At 38.8% G+C, this 17,582-nt stretch overlaps 4 protein-coding genes across 9 annotated transcripts; 2 read left to right on the top strand and 2 right to left on the bottom strand.

Moving 5' to 3' along the window:
* The first annotated feature begins 1,655 nt into the window (after nt 1–1,655).
* Nucleotides 1,656–3,781, top strand: LOC105564213. The gene is made up of 4 exons (XM_012016436.1): nt 1,656–2,162; nt 2,277–2,597; nt 2,678–2,902; nt 2,969–3,781. Exons 1-4 carry the CDS (start codon nt 1,974–1,976, stop codon nt 3,419–3,421), a joined length of 1,188 nt encoding a protein of 395 aa, XP_011871826.1. The 5' UTR covers nt 1,656–1,973; the 3' UTR covers nt 3,422–3,781.
* Nucleotides 3,782–3,816: 35 nt separating this feature from the next.
* LOC105564214 (leucine-rich repeat-containing protein 28) lies at nt 3,817–6,348 on the bottom strand. 3 transcript variants are annotated; one of them, XM_012016438.1, is made up of 7 exons: nt 5,869–6,348; nt 5,254–5,613; nt 4,981–5,167; nt 4,716–4,874; nt 4,383–4,574; nt 4,035–4,289; nt 3,817–3,966 (listed from the first exon to the last, which is right to left on the bottom strand). In XM_012016438.1, the coding sequence occupies exons 1-7, from the start codon at nt 5,870–5,872 to the stop codon at nt 3,903–3,905; spliced, it is 1,221 nt and encodes a 406-aa protein (XP_011871828.1). In that variant the 5' UTR covers nt 5,873–6,348; the 3' UTR covers nt 3,817–3,902. The 3 variants fall into 3 exon arrangements, with proteins under 3 accessions (XP_011871828.1, XP_011871829.1, XP_011871827.1); XM_012016439.1 differs by having other exon boundaries at nt 5,985–6,345; XM_012016437.1 differs by having other exon boundaries at nt 5,254–6,347.
* Nucleotides 6,349–7,241: 893 nt separating this feature from the next.
* On the top strand, nt 7,242–10,489 carry LOC105564209 (F-box/LRR-repeat protein 2-like). Of its 3 annotated transcripts, none has more exons than XM_012016430.1 (5): nt 7,242–7,438; nt 8,243–8,435; nt 8,520–8,871; nt 8,947–9,274; nt 9,417–10,489. In XM_012016430.1, the coding sequence occupies exons 1-5, from the start codon at nt 7,335–7,337 to the stop codon at nt 9,511–9,513; spliced, it is 1,074 nt and encodes a 357-aa protein (XP_011871820.1). In that variant the 5' UTR covers nt 7,242–7,334; the 3' UTR covers nt 9,514–10,489. The 3 variants fall into 3 exon arrangements, with proteins under 3 accessions (XP_011871820.1, XP_011871819.1, XP_011871821.1); XM_012016429.1 differs by having other exon boundaries at nt 9,411–10,489; XM_012016431.1 differs by having other exon boundaries at nt 9,076–9,487.
* Nucleotides 10,490–13,887: 3,398 nt separating this feature from the next.
* LOC105564208 (E3 ubiquitin-protein ligase MSL2) lies at nt 13,888–16,704 on the bottom strand. 2 transcript variants are annotated; one of them, XM_012016427.1, is made up of 4 exons: nt 15,905–16,704; nt 15,531–15,769; nt 14,944–15,141; nt 13,888–14,876 (listed from the first exon to the last, which is right to left on the bottom strand). In XM_012016427.1, the coding sequence occupies exons 1-4, from the start codon at nt 16,488–16,490 to the stop codon at nt 14,604–14,606; spliced, it is 1,296 nt and encodes a 431-aa protein (XP_011871817.1). In that variant the 5' UTR covers nt 16,491–16,704; the 3' UTR covers nt 13,888–14,603. The 2 variants fall into 2 exon arrangements, with proteins under 2 accessions (XP_011871817.1, XP_011871818.1); XM_012016428.1 differs by having other exon boundaries at nt 15,603–15,769.
* Between the last annotated feature and the right edge of the window lie 878 nt (nt 16,705–17,582).

The following is a 17,582-nucleotide window of genomic DNA, read 5'->3' as shown; positions in this document are numbered from 1 at the left end:
AATTCTGCTCTGACAGAAAAGTTGAAAGTCGATTGGTCAAAAGCCACGCGTATATCCAATCAACTTGCAACTTTTCTGTAAGAGCAGAATTTTCGCATATGTTTCTCCTTCGTACAAATTCAAGAATCGAGCTCCTGGGCCCCGATTCTTGAATTCATTCGAAGAAGAAACGTATACGAAAATTATGCTCTGACAGAAAAGTTGAAAGTCGATTGGCTATTCGCATGGCTTTAACCAATCGACTTTCAACTTTTCTGTAAGAGCAGAATTTTCGCATACGCTTCTCCTTCGAATAAATTCAAGAATCGAGCCCCTGTATGCTCGATGACTTGCTATATAGAAACTAGTTTAAAGTTTTAAGTTTTAATATTGATTATTAAATAATAATAATAATGTAATTTTACAATTAACATCTTACTTTAGCATTTCAACAAAGTAACGAAAAAGGTAACGAATCGTTACTTTCTAAGTAACGGTAACGGTAACGCGTTACTTTTTAAAATCAGTAACGAGTAACGGTAACGAGTTACTTTTTACAAAAAGTAACGGTAACGGTAACGCGTTAGTTTTTTAAGGTAACGTTCCCAACCTTGGAAAAAGCTAATTAAGTGGCTTGAGCAGTTCTATAATTGCATAGTGAAGTGTTCGAGATGTGCAAATTATGGTTACAAATAGTTTAAACTATTTGTAACCATAAATAGTTTAAACTATTTGTAACCATAAATTGTTTTGCACATCTCGAACACTTCATTATGCAATTATGGAATTGCTCAAGCCACTTAGCTTTTTCCTGCTGTGTCATCTTTATAACCGTCCTTTCTTGCGGAGAATTAGATACTGAATTTAGAAGGCACTGGTACAGACGTAACGAAACGTCCCCAAATATTGCTCGTAAAAGGTTTTTGAAGGAACGTGCCCAAACCTCTTATAACACCTCTCTCTATATCCACTTCGCTATGTGGCGATCGAACGAAAAACCAACAACGTTTTTGTTTGGTTTTGAACCCGTCTTCGGATTACCAGACCAGCGCACAATTCTCTGCGCCACAATCGCCGAGCCACAATAACCACGAGTTATTCTTAACGAGTTAATTACTTGCTTTACAGTTATTGCAAAATATATATATAAATAAATCTTTGAAATAAACATTCCTTCTATTTTACACAAATATAATATATGCATTTGGCATTATATAAAGCATTCACCTATGAACTAAGTGTTTCGTTACCTGCTTGTGGTCTCTTTGACATAAGTTTATTACAAAATGTTAACTTAAAATTTTTGAAGCGAATTGTATCGAGCAAATACGTATTGTAGATCTCACTACTGCCAGCCACAGCAAAACACGATCGGCTATACAAGAAAAGTATAATTTACTCGACCAAGCAAAATAACACTAATATAATTCCAATTATAATCACGGAAATTTATCTATAGCTTAATAATTTAATATACTTATTAAAAATTTTTTTATCTACAAATAACTAAAAAAAATCTTTATTTAATCTTCCATTGTTTTTATTTTATTCGAAATCTCGTGTCAAGTATGAAACAGAAATGGTCAAAATGTAGAACAGAAATTTGTACAGAAAAAGGTCGATAATATCGAATATCGATAAACTCTCAATCTCGAAACTCTCCCTTTCTGTTATTGTTGGCAATCGATATTCTCGCCACACGGCGAGAATGTGATCTGTCAAATGCGAGTGTTTTTTCACGCCACTTCCGACCGCCAGCGAGATCGTACGTCGCGGATCCCGCGGTTGCAACGAACGCGAGCAAGAGAGGACCGAGCCGAGCGTCTAATTAAATCGTGATTATACGCGCGAGATGCGTCGGTGGCGTGCGGCACGCGCGATCAAACGAGACTTGTTGCGACGGAAAATAGGTTATGATCCGAACGTCGGCAAATAGAGCGACGATCTCCGCTGCGGGTCGCGCGTTACTCCCCCCGTCCGCGTTGTAGGTGTCAATGGCTCGACCCTCCGTATCGGCGCAATGCGACCTGGTCGCGTCTTACATGGACGGGGTCCACGTCAAGATCGCGGAGGCCTACAAACCACCGAGGAAGATTGGCCTACCCGCGGCGTACAACAACCGTTTACCGGACGTGTCGAAGCTGGTGTACGACTTCAGCTTGGAGAGATCGGTACTCGAGAAGGTGAGGCGCGATCGTTCACGTACTTGGATGTTTAATGCACGCCGACGGTCTCGACAGTCTCCGTGTGGACTTGTCCCTGGCCTGATTAACGTTACTTAATTAATTTGCCGTCAGATATGCGAGTGGCGCAAGGCTAGACAGGCCTGCAGCAAAGCGCGCCAGGTTCGACTGAAGGAGAAGAGGAAGAAGGAGAGAGAGGAGACTCCTCCGTCGCCACCGCCGCTGGACTGCGCCAAGCAGCTACCCGTCAATGCGCCGCCCGCCCCGGAAACGACAATACTCACGCCGCAGCCGCTGTCGCCTCCGGCGAGCGACCTTCAGGATCACGCGAAGACGAACGGGGGCCTGGACTATGCGGACTTCGACAACGACACGAGCAGCCCGTTCGATAATATGGAATTGAAAACCATCAACGACATGGAGGAATTGGCGCAGGTTAACGAAACGCCCCGTCGCGCATCCGGACTTCCTGAACGAGCAATATTGTCTCACGCTTAGTATCTTTTTCAATGCAGGTTTTACAACCCAGATCGCAGTGGGTGCCTGCGGGGAAACTGGAGAATATTATAACTGAACTAACGATTGACGATACGTCCGAGGCTTGTAAGGAGGAGGAGGCGGATACGGAGAGCCAAGCGGACGACGAAGCCGACGCGGACGCGCCCAGCGTCGAGAATCACCGTAGCGTTTCGGCGATAATGCAGGAACTCCAAAAGGAATTGGAACGGCCTGTTATGGAGGTGACGTAACACTCTTTCTTCCTTGCCGTGTAACATATGACTGACTCGATCAATCTCTTGCGACAGAATTGGAAGCCGTGGCCGGATCTGGAGAGTCCAGACAGCGACTCGCACGCAACCGCGAGGCACGACGACCCGGCGTCGTCGAATCACGCGCAACCGCCGGCAGATTTGTTATCGGGCATGACGGAGAACGATCTAAAATTAGTCAAGCAACTGGGCGACATGGGGTTTCCGAAATGCAGGGCGGCACGTGCGGTGCTGGAGCTAGGTCGGGCGGACGAGAAGAAGATCGTGGAGTACCTGTTGGCCGTTCAATCCTTAGAGGAGACTGGCGTCCCGAGTGATTATGCCGAGACAGCGCTGACGCTCGCGCAGCACGATCATTCCAAGGCCAAGGTCTACTGCGAGAATTTGTGCACGTTGAAGGACCTAGGGTTTCCCGAAGACGAGGCTTTCGCGGCGTTAGTAAAGTGTAATTTCGATCGCGACAAAGCGTTAGATCTTCTGATCGCTTGAGTGGACGATTGAGTCACCATCTACGAAGTGAGAGGCCGCTGAATATTTTCCTTTGTGACTCAATTTCAATGTGAACATTGCATAATAGAGAATTGAAATTTTTATATGCGCGGAAGGTAGGTACCTCGAGTCACGATTACAAACGTATATTTTAATAAAAATGAAAGATAATGTTATTAGTGAGACTAGTCTTGAATAATGACACCTCAAGGAAGCTACAGCGAGTATGGTATTGTTAACAATTTAACTCGATAATCCGTCATTGTGTCGTGGAATTTGTTCATTGAACTTCTACTGGGCATTATTGAACAGTCGCTATTGGTAGCCGCGACGCTACGAAATAAATTGCAATTATAACAAGCTGAAGGTTTAATTTACAAACTACTGTCACAAGATTTCAGTTGAACGCGCAAGAATTCTTTATTCTCCTGGTGTCTATGTACAAAAGTGGATTAATTAGATACCTAGTAGGAAGGGCTCATCAATTGATGCGGTACCAATCACGAGTATTAGTCGCGCTCGAGTGCGCGAACTCAATGGCGCAACTGTAAATCGAAAGAAAACTCGTCAACTGAATTATATTCAGGTACTACACGATTATTTTGTACGTTACCTTCTGCTACAACATAGAGCGATCGTTATTGTGCACCATATTGTGGGGTCATAGACATCGATAATGATCCATGCTTCCGTGAATATCGGCTGCTGACATTGAGAATTCACGCAGATACTAGTGGGTCCGTTCGTTAGTAAATTGTACAGAGTGTAGTTCGCAGACAATGTAAGGTCCAGTTTGGTATTTTTAAGAAGCGGTTCGTAGAGTACCGTTACACAGTTATTTTTGAGAATGTCGAGCGTGTGCTTATACCTGAAAGGTACTTGCGTTAAACTTACGAGATACTTACACCTTTGCAAAAGAAAAAGAAAAACGCGATTCCTGTTTGCATGGTTCCTCAATTACCTCTCGGCATAAACTTTTCTCAGCGCCAATTCCCACAGGGAGCAAGTCACGTTCTCGCGGACCTCGTGAACCTTTAGCAACTGCCGTGGTAATTCGATTATGGTATCGTGATTCATCGGAAGATCCTTCGTCTTTATGTACAATTTTATATTTGTGCTTAACACATTTGTGTCATAATGCGTCTTAAAACATCTGTGATTATATATACATATACACATAGATTGTAAATTTACTTTATATACATACTCGAAAGTAAAGTAACAGTTGTTCAGGATTTATTTTTTTTTAATTCGCGCGTAACTTATTCCTCGTTGACGTCTCTAACGGGCTTACCCGGATGCCAAAACGAAGTCTCTGTCGTAGGTGTCTGGGGACAGTCTCATTTCTAGAAGTTGTTGTAGAAGCGGGTACGACATGTAATTCAAGTATTCATTTCCATCGAATCGAATACAGGGATTCGATAAGAATCCGTTCAATGGCAAATATGTCAACCTGGAAGAGCATTCGTCAGGGATGTAGCTTAACTGGTTTGTGGCAAAGTCTACAACTCGATCTAATAAGCAGAATATTTATTTTGCAAAAGGCTGGCGCAAATAACCTGTTTGAACACACAGAGATCACGACGAGCTCAGGGGCCAGGGTCAATCTGTTGGGCAATTCCCTCAGTTGATTCTTATCCGCGTACAGCTCTTTAAGCTTTGGGAGAGAGCCAACCCATTCCGGCAATGCGACAATCTGGTTGCCCGAGAGACACAGCATCTCCAGATTATTCAGTTGGCCTAATTCTGTTTTCGTTTCGTTCACGTGAGTCAATAAATCCCTCTTTTCGTAATGGCCAGACGATGACGTCGGTCAATCTCTGTGAACTTACCCACCGGCAGCCTCTTTATGGAATTGTTGTTCAAGAATAAGAATTTCAGATTGCTCAGACTGCCGAGGCAGGCAGGTATCAGCTGCAAATTGTTGGCGCTCAGGTCCAACACCATCAACTGGCTCATCTCGCCGAATTGCGCGGGCAACTGTTCAATCTGATTGCCGTACAGGTACAAGTTAGTCACGTTGAACAGCTCCGCGATCCAGGGCGGCAGAGTGGTGAGCTTGTTCCACTTGAGGTATATCTCTTGGAGGTGAGCGCCGTGCAGTCTTATCACCTCCGGCAGCTCCGCGAGACCCCGGTAGTTCCAGTGGAGTATGTTCTTGTGCTGGACCTCGTTCGCCATCTCTACGGGATCTGGGTCCATGTTCGAAACACAGGATTAGTCGGAGCGGCTCCGGGACGCGCCGGAGCCGCTGGGCAGACTGTCAACATCGGGATCGTTGGGGAAATCTGAGGACGGGCAGCGGAGGCAGGTCCAAAATAGCTCCGCCCGCTCTCTAAATCTGTATTAATAAACTTTCGCGAGGGTGGTAGGGCGAAGGCTTTACGGGGGCGCACGGTCGCCGTGCCGGAAAGGGAGCAAATTAACACTTTGACGCTTTCGCTCACCCATGACGAGCTGTATTGTTAGTCGGGACTGTGGAGGGACAATGTTAGTTATCTTAATTCGTCTGACGCGTTAGACGAACGGAGCGGACTCGACTGTAGTGTGGGAGTGTATATACTTTCTCGTGTCAATCCTGCGGCAGAAAATCCAGTACGGATGCATCTTATTTCACGTTATCCTTTTGTTTCCTTCAGTCTCTTGTCTACGCCAGCGGCACATCCCTTTCACGTATTTGTGAAATTCCTACGTGCATTGTGCGCACGATCAGTGACACGATTGCGTGTCTGACGGAATTGACCAATCGCAGTCAATTATACTTACGATTACGACTTTGCGACTCGCATTGTAGACCCCGCAATATAAGTAGTTCATACGCTGAACGGCATTTGTCATAAATGACGATACTTCCATGTAACGTGAAAAAAATTAGTATTGGAATAGTAGATACAATTCCCATACGGCACCGAAAGATTGCAGAAACATTGCATACACCTTTCACCGCAACGTTGTAACGTTGCATGGAGCTTGCGAAATGTTTCAGCAACGTTGTTGCAAGCTTGAAGCAACATTGAAATGTCCTCCCTCAGACGTGTTACAATGTAACATTGCAGTAATGGCGCGGTGCAATGTATTTGTAATATTGATTTCATTATACGTTATTTATATAAATATGCAGGATTCTTATGATTTTAATAGGTTGTTCGGGAAGTTCGTTTTAAATTTCCTATATAAATGTATTTATAATAGATAGGAAATTAGAAACAAACTTTCCGAACAACGTAATAAATAAAATTTGCGAATATAAAGACACCCAAGAGATTTTCTTATCGCTCTTGGATGTCTATTATATTGTATATTCTCAAACTTTATCTATTAAAATCTGAAGTACCCTACCGATACCATGCAGTAATATCGGGAATCACGAGACTATTAGGCGTTGCTATTCATGCTATTAGGCTGCGTTTGGGATGCATGAGAAATAATATAAATTTGAAAGATCTAAATAATATTATAATACGTTACAAATATATTTTGCAAACTTTATAATATTTCTGCAAGGTACACTGAAACGTTGTTGGCGAAATATTACAATTGAATGTCTCTGAACCGTCTGTGCAATATTACATTGTAATTTGCAATGTTGCAATGTATCTGAAAGCTTGTTGCTGTATGGGAACATTCCATTAGCATCCTTTACATTACGAGAGTGATACCCAATCTTTACGTCGACAGAGTAGAAATAGTTAAGCCTCGTCTACATAGAAGTCGTAAAGTCGTAGTCGTAAGAATAGTCGGCTATGATTGGTTAATTCTTATGTGTCTGACTGAATTGACCAGATACAGCCGATTATTCTTACGACTGCGACTCTCATTGTAGACTCCGCATAATTAGTAGGTCCACTCTCCGCCGACCTCTTTGATCTTTGCGGTTCCGTGTTATTCATCACTTGTTATTCTGTCGAACTGTATGATTCACTTTGGCTCCTTGACGAAGAATGTAATATATTTCTATCGAGATAGATTATATTATATTTTAATCGAAATGGATTATACAACAGCAATTGACACAAGGTAAATATCTCAATTAAATCCTACAAGAGAGAAACTTGAGAGCAGCCACACCGGCGTTTTACTTGATATCTTTTCACTATTTTGTGCGCCCCCCTTTGCCCATTTTTACTTTTGGAACTGTTTTTTTTATGCATTTTCTGTTACTGCCGCCAAGAAAGTTCCCGTTTTACGCGTGTCCGTGCTACGTCTATTTTTCAATATTGTGCAGTATATTTCAAAATTACGTTAACATAAATTATCTACATGATGTTTACCTCAACTTTTCTCAAGTAGACAATGTAAATGTAAATTAGATGTCGGAATACATAGCACAGACATGCAACAAGTGCAAATTTGTTCGGCAGAGGCAACAAATGTGTAATAAAATAGTTCCAAAAATAAAAATAGGCGTAAGGGCGCGCAAGACAGACTCCTGAAACAGTATACAGTAAAACGATTATGTATCGAATGGATATTTATTGTTCAGTTGCTGAACGGCATTTGTCATAATAAAATAAAATATTAATAAATAAATAATAAATAAAAATATTAAAGCATTCCGATAAAAATAAAATCTAAAAAACAGAACATGGAAACGTGTCTCCATTAGTCCATTCATTACCAAATTGATAGAATATTTTAAGTTTGAGTTTCCTTACCGAGAGAGATTTGAACACATGACTATGCCTTCGCTGGGTGCACGAAAATAAGATATAAAAAAATTAAAAACCTGTTTTTGGTGGTGGTATTTGGTGGCCATGACACCCACGGCACCTTCCGTGTACACGCCTATCTTAATAAATTTTGCTTTAACGTTATTTGTAGTGACACAGGAAAAAGTTCTCACCAGAACGAATTTGAACATAAACAAGAATATCAGGATAAAGATGATCTGTCCTCGAAGCAACAACATATAAATCATCATTCAGTAAATTTCAAAAATGCAAAGTGTATAGAAGACATTGAGTCTTATGTGGAATCTAAGAAGGAACCATGTAACGGTTTTGTTGTATTTCCTGTAAAGTATTTGAAGAAGTTAATTTCTCATAATAATATTATAATATAATTTTATGTATTAAAATTTTATAATTTATCTTTGCAGGACGAACTACTTCTATTAATACTAGAAAAATTAGACGTGAGGTCACTATGCCGTATCAGTTGTGTGAACAAATGCATCAATGATTTAACAAATAAGTTGTTCTATAAATTATTGAAATTTCGTAATAAATGCTCACACAAGTATATGCATATCATTAATAACAATTTTGCATCCAGATGTAAATATTTACGAGAGGTGCATTTTACCTGTGTAGCTGACAGTCATTTTAGTTCCCATTTTGTAAACTTTCTTGAGATTTGCGGCAGCGGTTTAACACACTTACGATTAATACTATGTAAGATTGACGATTTTGCACTACATAAAATTTCAACGATATGCAAAAATTTGAGAGGTACATAAAAAAATATTATTAACTTTACGAGTAGATTGCATGACTAAGACATGTGTATATTGTATTTTTTTTTAGTATTAAATCTTGCTTTTCGATTTGGTGGGAGCAATAAAGGATTCTTGCATCTAAAAAACCTTGAATTTCTAGAGCACTTAAATCTTAAACGGACATTTATAAAGATTGAATATGTTGTTAAAATATTAGAAAAAACTCATCGATTACGAAGCTTAATGTTGGACGAAACGCCACCATTAAAAATAAACATACTTGCAGTACAGTTAAAAGATTTGTGTCCCAACTTAGAAATGTTATCTTTTACTGGCTTTATTACATCGGACGGTATTGATGCTCTTGCTGAATGTAAAAATTTACAAAAAATTCAGATTGGGAACATTACATACCGGTATGTGCAAAATTTTTTTGTAGTACGTATCATATTCTTTGTTACAATTTTGTATGTTTACATCTTTTATAAGCATCATAAAATAGTTACGATATTTTCGTCTATGCGAGAACCGTAATAATAATATGACTTATAGTTTCAGTTACGAATGTGAGAAAGGCGCAATCGATAAGCATCACTTGTATAAATTAGTCTCAAGACTTTGCTTAGAAAACGATACAAATAAAAAGTGCGAGTGACAATATTTTATTATAAAACAAGTATGCTTTTGTATTATGGCATGCACTAAATTTGCAATTCTCGAGCAGTATTCTAAACTGCAAACGATATACATATTTACTTACGAATTGGATCTTGATATTAGACACTTTGTTGTTCCCTTGAAGTAAAAATATCCACAGGTTTGTCTGTACAATCTAGCTATTTTGAACGTTTTTGACTTCAGGTAGATTATGAATAAGCATTCATAAACACGCTTGATTTTCTAATATTGTCTGTAAATGAAAATTTTTTATTTTAAAAGAAAATAAACAGTATTCTGAGAAAAAGTTTAAAAAAACGTCGCGTGTACGTCTTACTGGAAAAATAATATATTTGTTTTAATTTTCGATTTTTATTCAAATCTAATTTTCTATAAAAAGAATGTAAAGTTGTATCACATATAAAAAGGTATAGATACCGTAATGTAAAGGTCGATGATTCTTTGCCTTACATCTCCGGTTTCGTTTCTCTTATACCATCCATCCAGATATTCCTATATCCATAATTACATATTTCTTGAAAACTGGATTTATCTGTAAGTTTATAACTTTTCGTTATACAACATTTTCCATCAATTGGTTTGTCCTGTATAGCTGAACTGGCTGCACTGGCGTCCAGTTCAGAGTTGATCTTTTCCTGTCGTCTAATAATGGAGGGAAAACGTGAATTTTGAACTAATGCAGGCAGTTCACTTGTAAAGTACAGACTGAGCGTGCCAGTACATGAAACGCGGAAATTCGAAAACATGGAAGATAAAATGTTAAACAAGACAAAACATGGAAGAAAAAATGTTAAATAAGACTCTGTTAAACAAGATCCATTGCCGAGAACGATTTGGCTCAGGCGCATAAAGAATTGGAAAATATATTATATATTACATGGTTTTCAGTAAAATGTTGTCGTATCTTATTAAAATATAATATTTACAAAAATTTTTATTTCAAATAAATGGTTTATAAATATGTTTTCATCGCAGAACTCTCTCTCTCTCTCTCTTGCGTGTCATTTATGTACAAATAAAATAGATACATTCTCTCGCACATTCATCTTTTTCTTTTTCCTTTTTTTTTACAAAATGATGCAAATTCTAGTATGTAAAATATTTTTATTCTATTAGCTCTATGTCATGACAATATGCAACTCGCATTTTCTGTTTTCTTTTTTTTTAAGATAAGTTTAAACATCATCTGATAAGTTACACGGTTGAAATATGTCTCGTAATTCCACAATGTACATGATACATTAATAATTCATGAATAACAAAAGAGATGTTATAACGAACACTATATATACTATTGTATATACAAGATATTATGTTTGAAGAAATCTTTTGGAAATCAAGTGCATTTTATAATTTCGTTTTTTATATATCATAAATAATTGATCTTCTGTTGAGGAGTAACTTTTTAATTAGCTTTCATATAATTTCACTTCGACAATGTTTATATTAAAAGTAAAGTAAATTTTCTGTTCGAAATGTAACGGATATATGTGATAGGAAATTATTCTCCAACTAAATACTGGAATGTGAGTTACATATATGATTTTGTATCATAACTATTTGCTACAAGTACTATGCCTTTTGATGATCGATGATCAAATTATGATCAACCACGTCTGATATTTTAAAAGTCACTCCTCAACTATGAATGTTGTCATTTAAGCTGTAGCTAGGTCCCGACTGCCATTTTTATCTTACTTTAATATGTACATATGAAACATAGTGATCAGCGTATAATGTTGATTAAAATGCATTCAGATATCTAGTACAATTGGTTTTAAAGAATTTGCAATGCTCCCCAGTCTGTTTAAAAAAATACGTGTTTAAATAATTCAAATATATTCCCAACTTTTTTCGCTAGCTTTACATAAGACAAAATTAACAAACAGCGAAATTTATCTATCTCGTATATTAGTATGCAATTCTCAAAATTATGAGCTATGAATAAAAATGATAATGTAATATGCAACTTGATGATAGTAACTTTGATATATATATAAAAATATGATATAATATATATATATATATATATATTAATTTTATCTTATGTTGAGCTTTATTGTATATTGCCTTATTTTTATATAACATATGTGAGTACGTGTACGTCATGTGCTGTGTGTATCAATCTTTTCGCTTCTTATTTAAAGAGGAATTAGCTTATATGCATGTGTATTTACTTCACAATTTTCTTTCTTTGCACGACTGATGAACTTTCTTATCGCAAACTACCACCAGATAGGTATGAGATCACGCAATTACATACTGTGAAAGTATATTCTATTGTTAACTATTGTGAAAGGGACTGACTGACTGAGAGAATGAGAAAGATGTAGGCTATTTGCATTTAAATGTGATTACAAATAACAATTGATGGATTCATAGATGCTCCAGAGGAGCCCACCCTAGTAGTACAGTGCATTAGCTAAACACTGGCTCGATACAACGAAATATTGAGCCAATGTTTAACCAATGTTTGGTCAATGCACTATGCTATTAGGGCACGTACACGCATGTACCCACGAACACACAATTGTACGTAAAAATAAAAAATATCCTAAGTATATTTAGTAATTTTGTACTAATGTTTCGTATGCATTAATGAGTGTGATTAACACATTTAATTATACTTGCGTAAATAGAATATTTCGAGATTTGTTGTAATATCGATATTATCAATATTACAAATGTGATTCAACAGAAATATTTTTAGATGTAACTTACAAGTCTTTGACATAAGATACCTTTTATACGTAAAAAAATAAGTTTTATGTGATACATACAATAACTAGGATCGGATTTAACCGTTTGCTGCCTATAGATACATAAATAGTAAAAAGAAACCAGTTTAAACGCTTTCGTCTTTTTAATTGACATAATCCAAATTGTGGCTAATACTAGGAGAGAAAAGAATGTTCAACTAAAGAAAGCAAAGATTATTAAACATACACAATACTCATTCATTTTTTGAAATATGATATAATAAAATTATAAATGTGAGTCACAAAATGAACGGAACTCGATTCTCACAATACAGAAAAAGAATTTCTCTTTAATATAAAACGTTTCGACCCTTCTTCGGGTCTTCCTCAGTAAGACTCGTTTAGAACGAATAGGGTTTAACGTAGGAGGTCAGAGCACCATGTGATTTCAGAATCATCTCTCTATATGTGTTAATATCAGTAGATCTCTAAATGGTCCCAGACATGAAGAGGACTGAATAACACATTTCGAGAGAAGGATGAGTCCGTAACAACGATGTTAAAACGACTGTGCCTTTTTTTCTGTATTGTGAGAACCGAGTTCCGTTCATTTTGTGGCTCACATTGGTACTTCTCCTTTCTACATATTTTCTTTTTGGGAGCCTTCACAACTTTTTGGAATAATAAAATTATATTTATCAATATTCTTTATTAAAGACAATTTTGAGAAAAATTTCTGTTCTAGGCCGACTTCTATAGTGCCTACTGATAAATCCAACCCTGATAATAACGCTCGATCGAAATCGTTTTCAACTTAAAATTTTAGGCAAATAAACATTTCATGTTTATCTAAATACATCTGCGACTTCCTATGAGATAAAATAAACAATTTTTATAATCCGTATTACGTATAGACCTCACTCTTCGCGTTTATCATTTAGACTTTTTGTTAGTATGTACGGTTCACTTAGAGTATTATTTCGATGCAATGCTAAATTGTAGGATAATTTAACAGATCGCTGTTCCACACACTTTGCGTTTTACACTTAGAGATTGTAAAAACCAGTATGCAAAATAGATAACGATCTTTTTGTCATTGTATGTACAACTGGCAAGTTGAACGAGATACTTTTTATGCGTAAATAAAATCATCGACGTTGAAAGCTGTAAGCTTAATTCAACTCATTCTCATAAGTAATTTGTGTATTTGCAGTCTCAGAAAGTTTATTTATAATTATATTATATATTATATTTATAATTATATATATGTTATATTATAAATTTTCAAATTGTCGAACAAACAGAAAAATATCATTTAACATACATGCATCGATCAAAAGTATACTCCAATATATGTGTATCCGGGAAATACATATATAAAATTGGGCAATCAGTATATTATATACAGGATGTTTCTTAAAGATCATTCACTAATTACACACAGCGCCATTTCTTATGAAAAATCAAGTTGAAAAGTCCTGAACTATTTTTTAACCAAGGTAATTGTATCGCGATAGTACTATCAAAAAGTATGTCCTACAATCGAAAAAAAGTTGAATATTTCCTTGATTGCTTGTGCAAACTTTCGTTGATATGGGGTTTGTTTTCTGTTCCTGCACTGGTGAACTAGTGCAGTAAGCTAGAATGAGAAAAAATATGCTTGTCTTACTCCAATTTATTGCACTAGTTCACTAGTGTAGGAACAGAAAACAAGCCTATTGTTTAGAGACAGTAAACTTAGACTACGCGCGCGCGTGTACATGCGCACATACACACACATAGAAAAGTGATTTAAAAAACATCCTGTATACAGAATATAAACGAAACATATTCATGTATTAATAAACTGGAATCGTCATAATATACAATTAATACGCAAGAAATGTTCTCATGTTCAATGAACTTGCCTTTTGTACTGTACAATTAAACAATGTTCAGGTTACGAGTGTTCGCATATTCTTAGAAGCGCTAACGCATATAACGCATTATATATAACAAAATAGTAGATGCTAAATCATAACAGTGATTAATCTTACAGGCAAAATTGACTGTCGCCATGATTAAGCATCCAATTAAATATATATACTTAATAATTTGTATTTTTGTGTTGTATTGAGATATTTACAAATATTGAAATGGTAAATCATACGCAAAACTGCCATTCTTTTAGACACATTTCTCTAAACTAATTTATCCTTGCAAATTCGTAATGTTTTATGCTTTTGATTCTCACAATTGTTTCTTTTAATGGTTCTAATTGAGCTATTTACATAATATGTCTTTCTCTATCTCGAGACGTGTATCCTTCACACTTGCATAATCACTGGTACGGTACAGTTCTCCGCGATGTGTCCGTTTATATACTTTGTCACACGTCGATCTGTATATCACTATCCTCCGCTTCACTTTCAGTACTTACCATAGCATCTTCTCCCACTAACAAGGCAGCAGGTAAGTCCTGCGGTACATTGTCAATGTCCAATCTCGGGGTAGAATACACATTTAACACTTGTATCGTTGTAGGAGACGTCGAGAGACACTGCGGCACGGATCCCAGGGGATCCCCGCCTAGCGGGTCGCAATCCAAGGAAGTGGAGAGTTGTAATTGTAAATTATGGAGTTCAGGTATATGTGGACGGATCTAAAATACGTAACAGTTTAGAATTGAAGGTGCAACGTGCCTCGGCGAGACGAGTAGAGACCAATACCTTCAATCCATCTGCCATGTGAGGATTTCTGCAACCTCTACATCTACAGTCCGCGCAAGGCTTACTTTCGACGTAACAAGGACACCTTTGACCGCAACAGGTAAGTTTCCCAGGTATCGCGGTGGCATTACCACATCTGCAGCCTTTCCTTTTACTTCTGGCAGAACTTGACCTTGGCTTCTTAAAACTGCCCGAAGACTGTTCGCAACAAAGTGAATCACATTACTGCCGGCACACCCAAGGATGCGCCAGTACAAGTATCACAGATCAATGCAGAAGTAGTCCAGATTAGAAGGCTAGAACGCCTGTCAATGGCAAACGTGACGCACGTCTGCATTGATCTTTCTTATGGGACCTAGACGAACGTAAGTCAAGACCTTTCTAAAACTAGTATTAGTATACAAATAAATATGTACAGAGGTTAATTGCTCAACTATAATTGTTAATGGATGTAAGTCGGAAAAATTATTGTGTACCTTACAAGAGGTGTTAACAAGGGCGGACTCTTTAAGCATTTAAATAAAGATTACAGTGCACAATGTAAGTCCTGTAAGGCATAAGATTAACCGAATATCTATTGAAATTACTTTGCTGCTCTTTGAAGATTTTTTCTCAGAAGGGGTCCCATATTTAAGGTGGGAAGACGGAATGCATTTTACCCCTCCTACAGAGCCGTGCTGGCTCCCGTCTGTCTCCTGCTGCCCCGTGTTTTCCGTGTCTTCCGTAGCTGCCGCTTTCCGTTTTATCGTAATTTTGTTACCAGACCCGGCGTACATCACAGAATATATGGAGGATCCGTTCGATACCGTGCGAATCGTTGGCGACTCTAATTTGACAGCAAAAGGTGAGGATTATTCGTGTGTCATTCGTGCTACATCAATGCGCTCGTACGCGCTTGTTTATTCGCAGGAGCTTGCGACAACAGCGTGCTCCGAGGAAACGTGTCTGTTCTCCTACATACCGGGTATACTCTGGGCCATGGCCTCGGTGGTCTGAATGTTGTTCCCCTGCGTCTGAGTGGAGGTGGTGCTGGTGTAGACGCACGGTAGGATACTGTACGCGGATTTGGACAGGCCGGCGTTGCTCTTGAACTCGTCCTTGAAGCCCGCGCCTTCCTGGATGAGCTCCATGAGGCTGGTGGCGCCGACGGTGAACGGCGCGCCATTGGCGGTGGAGTTGGGCGCGGAGATGACGGCGAGGAGGGTGCGGTAGATGCCGGAGCTGGTCAGGTACTCGCACAGCTTCTTGTAGCACTGCAGCAGTATCCGCAGCTGCACGTTCTCCACGTACTTGTCGTAGTCCTTGCACCAGCCGCACGACGGCTTCAGCTTCTTGCGGCCGCCGCGGCAGCCGCGGCACACGTGATGCTGACAGTTGGTCTCGGTCGGCGTGTGCGGCTCGATCAGCAGGTTCGAGCAGACGGTGCAGCCGAGGCTTTGCCTCAGGTACGGCACCAGCCTGTAGAGATCCGTCCAGGAGTTGGAGTCCTCGGCGTCCGCCTGCAACACCAGCCGACACGTCGACACGTACAGGCTCGTCGGGTTCATCGCGACGCGCGCCGCACCGCGCCCGCACTCATGCGATCTTCTTCGCCTTGCTCTCTCTTCAAGCCGGCCCTTGCCCGAGGCCGCGAAATATTCAAGCCCCGTGCGAACCTTTACAGGCCACCGCCGCCGCCGCCGCCGTACGCTCCGCGCGTAACCATCCTCCTCGCGCACACAAACAAAACACACGCCATGTTTCGTCGGCGACGTCTCCGCTTCCCCCGCGTCCCCACAGAGGGCGCGCCGTGTATCTTTCTCGCGGCGCCGCGCGTGCTGACCGCCGTATCGGGGGGTCAATTCTGTCTCATCTCTTTTACCGACACACTCCAATATCATTCGAATGTGTCGGGACAATGCCGCTCACTTTTAAGGATGTATCTGAGATACAATCATTGACAAAAATCCCCCAAATTCGAAAAACTGGCATATCTACGCTAAACGTGCAGTAAACCTAGTGATAACTGATATAAATGATAACTAACATAATATAGTTATTTTTTAAAAGTTATTTTTTACATTTTTCGCACTTTATTGGGTTTATTTGCCATTTTACAACTTTTTACAATAAAACTTTTGGTAGTGAAAATGCCCAGAATGCAACCTTAGAACATCAAATTTCTTATTTATTTAACACCATTATTTAACAGTGTAATACAGAAAAAGTAATTGGAATATAGTTAAAAAGGTAAATATGCATTATTTAAACAATAACTATAAATAATATTTGACCCTCGATGAAACGGGTTAAACGTGGCAACAGCGCGACATTAAGTTTATGGCTTCACGGTTGATAGCAATGCACTTTTGACATTGCGAGCTAACTTCTGTTTAGTCCTGCATCGCAATGTCAAAAGCCACAAAAATGTATCGGTGGAAAGGAAAAATAATTAGCGAAAGTACGTATCGAAAGAGACTTGCGCAACAAAGATGTGGATTTTTAAGAAGAAAAGTTCAAATTGTGCAAGAAGAAAAAACTGAGCCCACCATGGAGGAAAATGTGAGCGAGAAACCAGAGTTTATGTTGTTTATCAAAATTATTTAATTTTTATTCTTGTTCTCTAAATGAAAACAATACAGATAAAACGAGACTTTACG

The sequence above is a fragment of the Vollenhovia emeryi genome, unplaced genomic scaffold (assembly GCF_000949405.1).
Source record: "Vollenhovia emeryi isolate VEMERY1.0 unplaced genomic scaffold, V.emery_V1.0 DF939167.1, whole genome shotgun sequence".
NCBI classification, from domain to species: Eukaryota; Metazoa; Arthropoda; class Insecta; order Hymenoptera; family Formicidae; genus Vollenhovia; species Vollenhovia emeryi.
The sequence above is the reverse complement of the archived record's forward strand: the minus strand, read 5'-3'. Positions and strand labels throughout refer to the sequence as shown.

Excerpts from the sequence above, each read along its gene's own strand:
- LOC105564209 (XM_012016429.1), top strand. The coding sequence starts at position 7,335 with ATGATTCACTTTGGCTCCTTGACGAAGAATGTAATATATTTCTATCGA. Across the intron at positions 7,439-8,242 it reads ACAACAGCAATTGACACAAG|TGACACAGGAAAAAGTTCTC; the intron begins GTAAATATCTCA and ends CGTTATTTGTAG. Across the intron at positions 9,275-9,410 it reads ATTGGGAACATTACATACCG|TTTCAGTTACGAATGTGAGA; the intron begins GTATGTGCAAAA and ends TATGACTTATAG.
- LOC105564213 (XM_012016436.1), top strand. The coding sequence starts at position 1,974 with ATGGCTCGACCCTCCGTATCGGCGCAATGCGACCTGGTCGCGTCTTAC. Across the intron at positions 2,163-2,276 it reads AGAGATCGGTACTCGAGAAG|ATATGCGAGTGGCGCAAGGC; the intron begins GTGAGGCGCGAT and ends ATTTGCCGTCAG. Across the intron at positions 2,903-2,968 it reads TGGAACGGCCTGTTATGGAG|AATTGGAAGCCGTGGCCGGA; the intron begins GTGACGTAACAC and ends CTCTTGCGACAG.
- LOC105564214 (XM_012016437.1), bottom strand. The coding sequence starts at position 5,623 with ATGGACCCAGATCCCGTAGAGATGGCGAACGAGGTCCAGCACAAGAAC. Across the intron at positions 4,875-4,980 it reads ATCTCTGTGTGTTCAAACAG|GTTGACATATTTGCCATTGA; the intron begins GTTATTTGCGCC and ends ATGCTCTTCCAG. Across the intron at positions 3,967-4,034 it reads GCTCTATGTTGTAGCAGAAG|TTGCGCCATTGAGTTCGCGC; the intron begins GTAACGTACAAA and ends TTCGATTTACAG.
- LOC105564208 (XM_012016427.1), bottom strand. The coding sequence starts at position 16,490 with ATGAACCCGACGAGCCTGTACGTGTCGACGTGTCGGCTGGTGTTGCAG. Across the intron at positions 15,770-15,904 it reads CATGGCCCAGAGTATACCCG|AGTCGCCAACGATTCGCACG; the intron begins GTATGTAGGAGA and ends CTGTCAAATTAG. Across the intron at positions 15,142-15,530 it reads AATCTTCAAAGAGCAGCAAA|TCTTCGGGCAGTTTTAAGAA; the intron begins GTAATTTCAATA and ends TGTTGCGAACAG.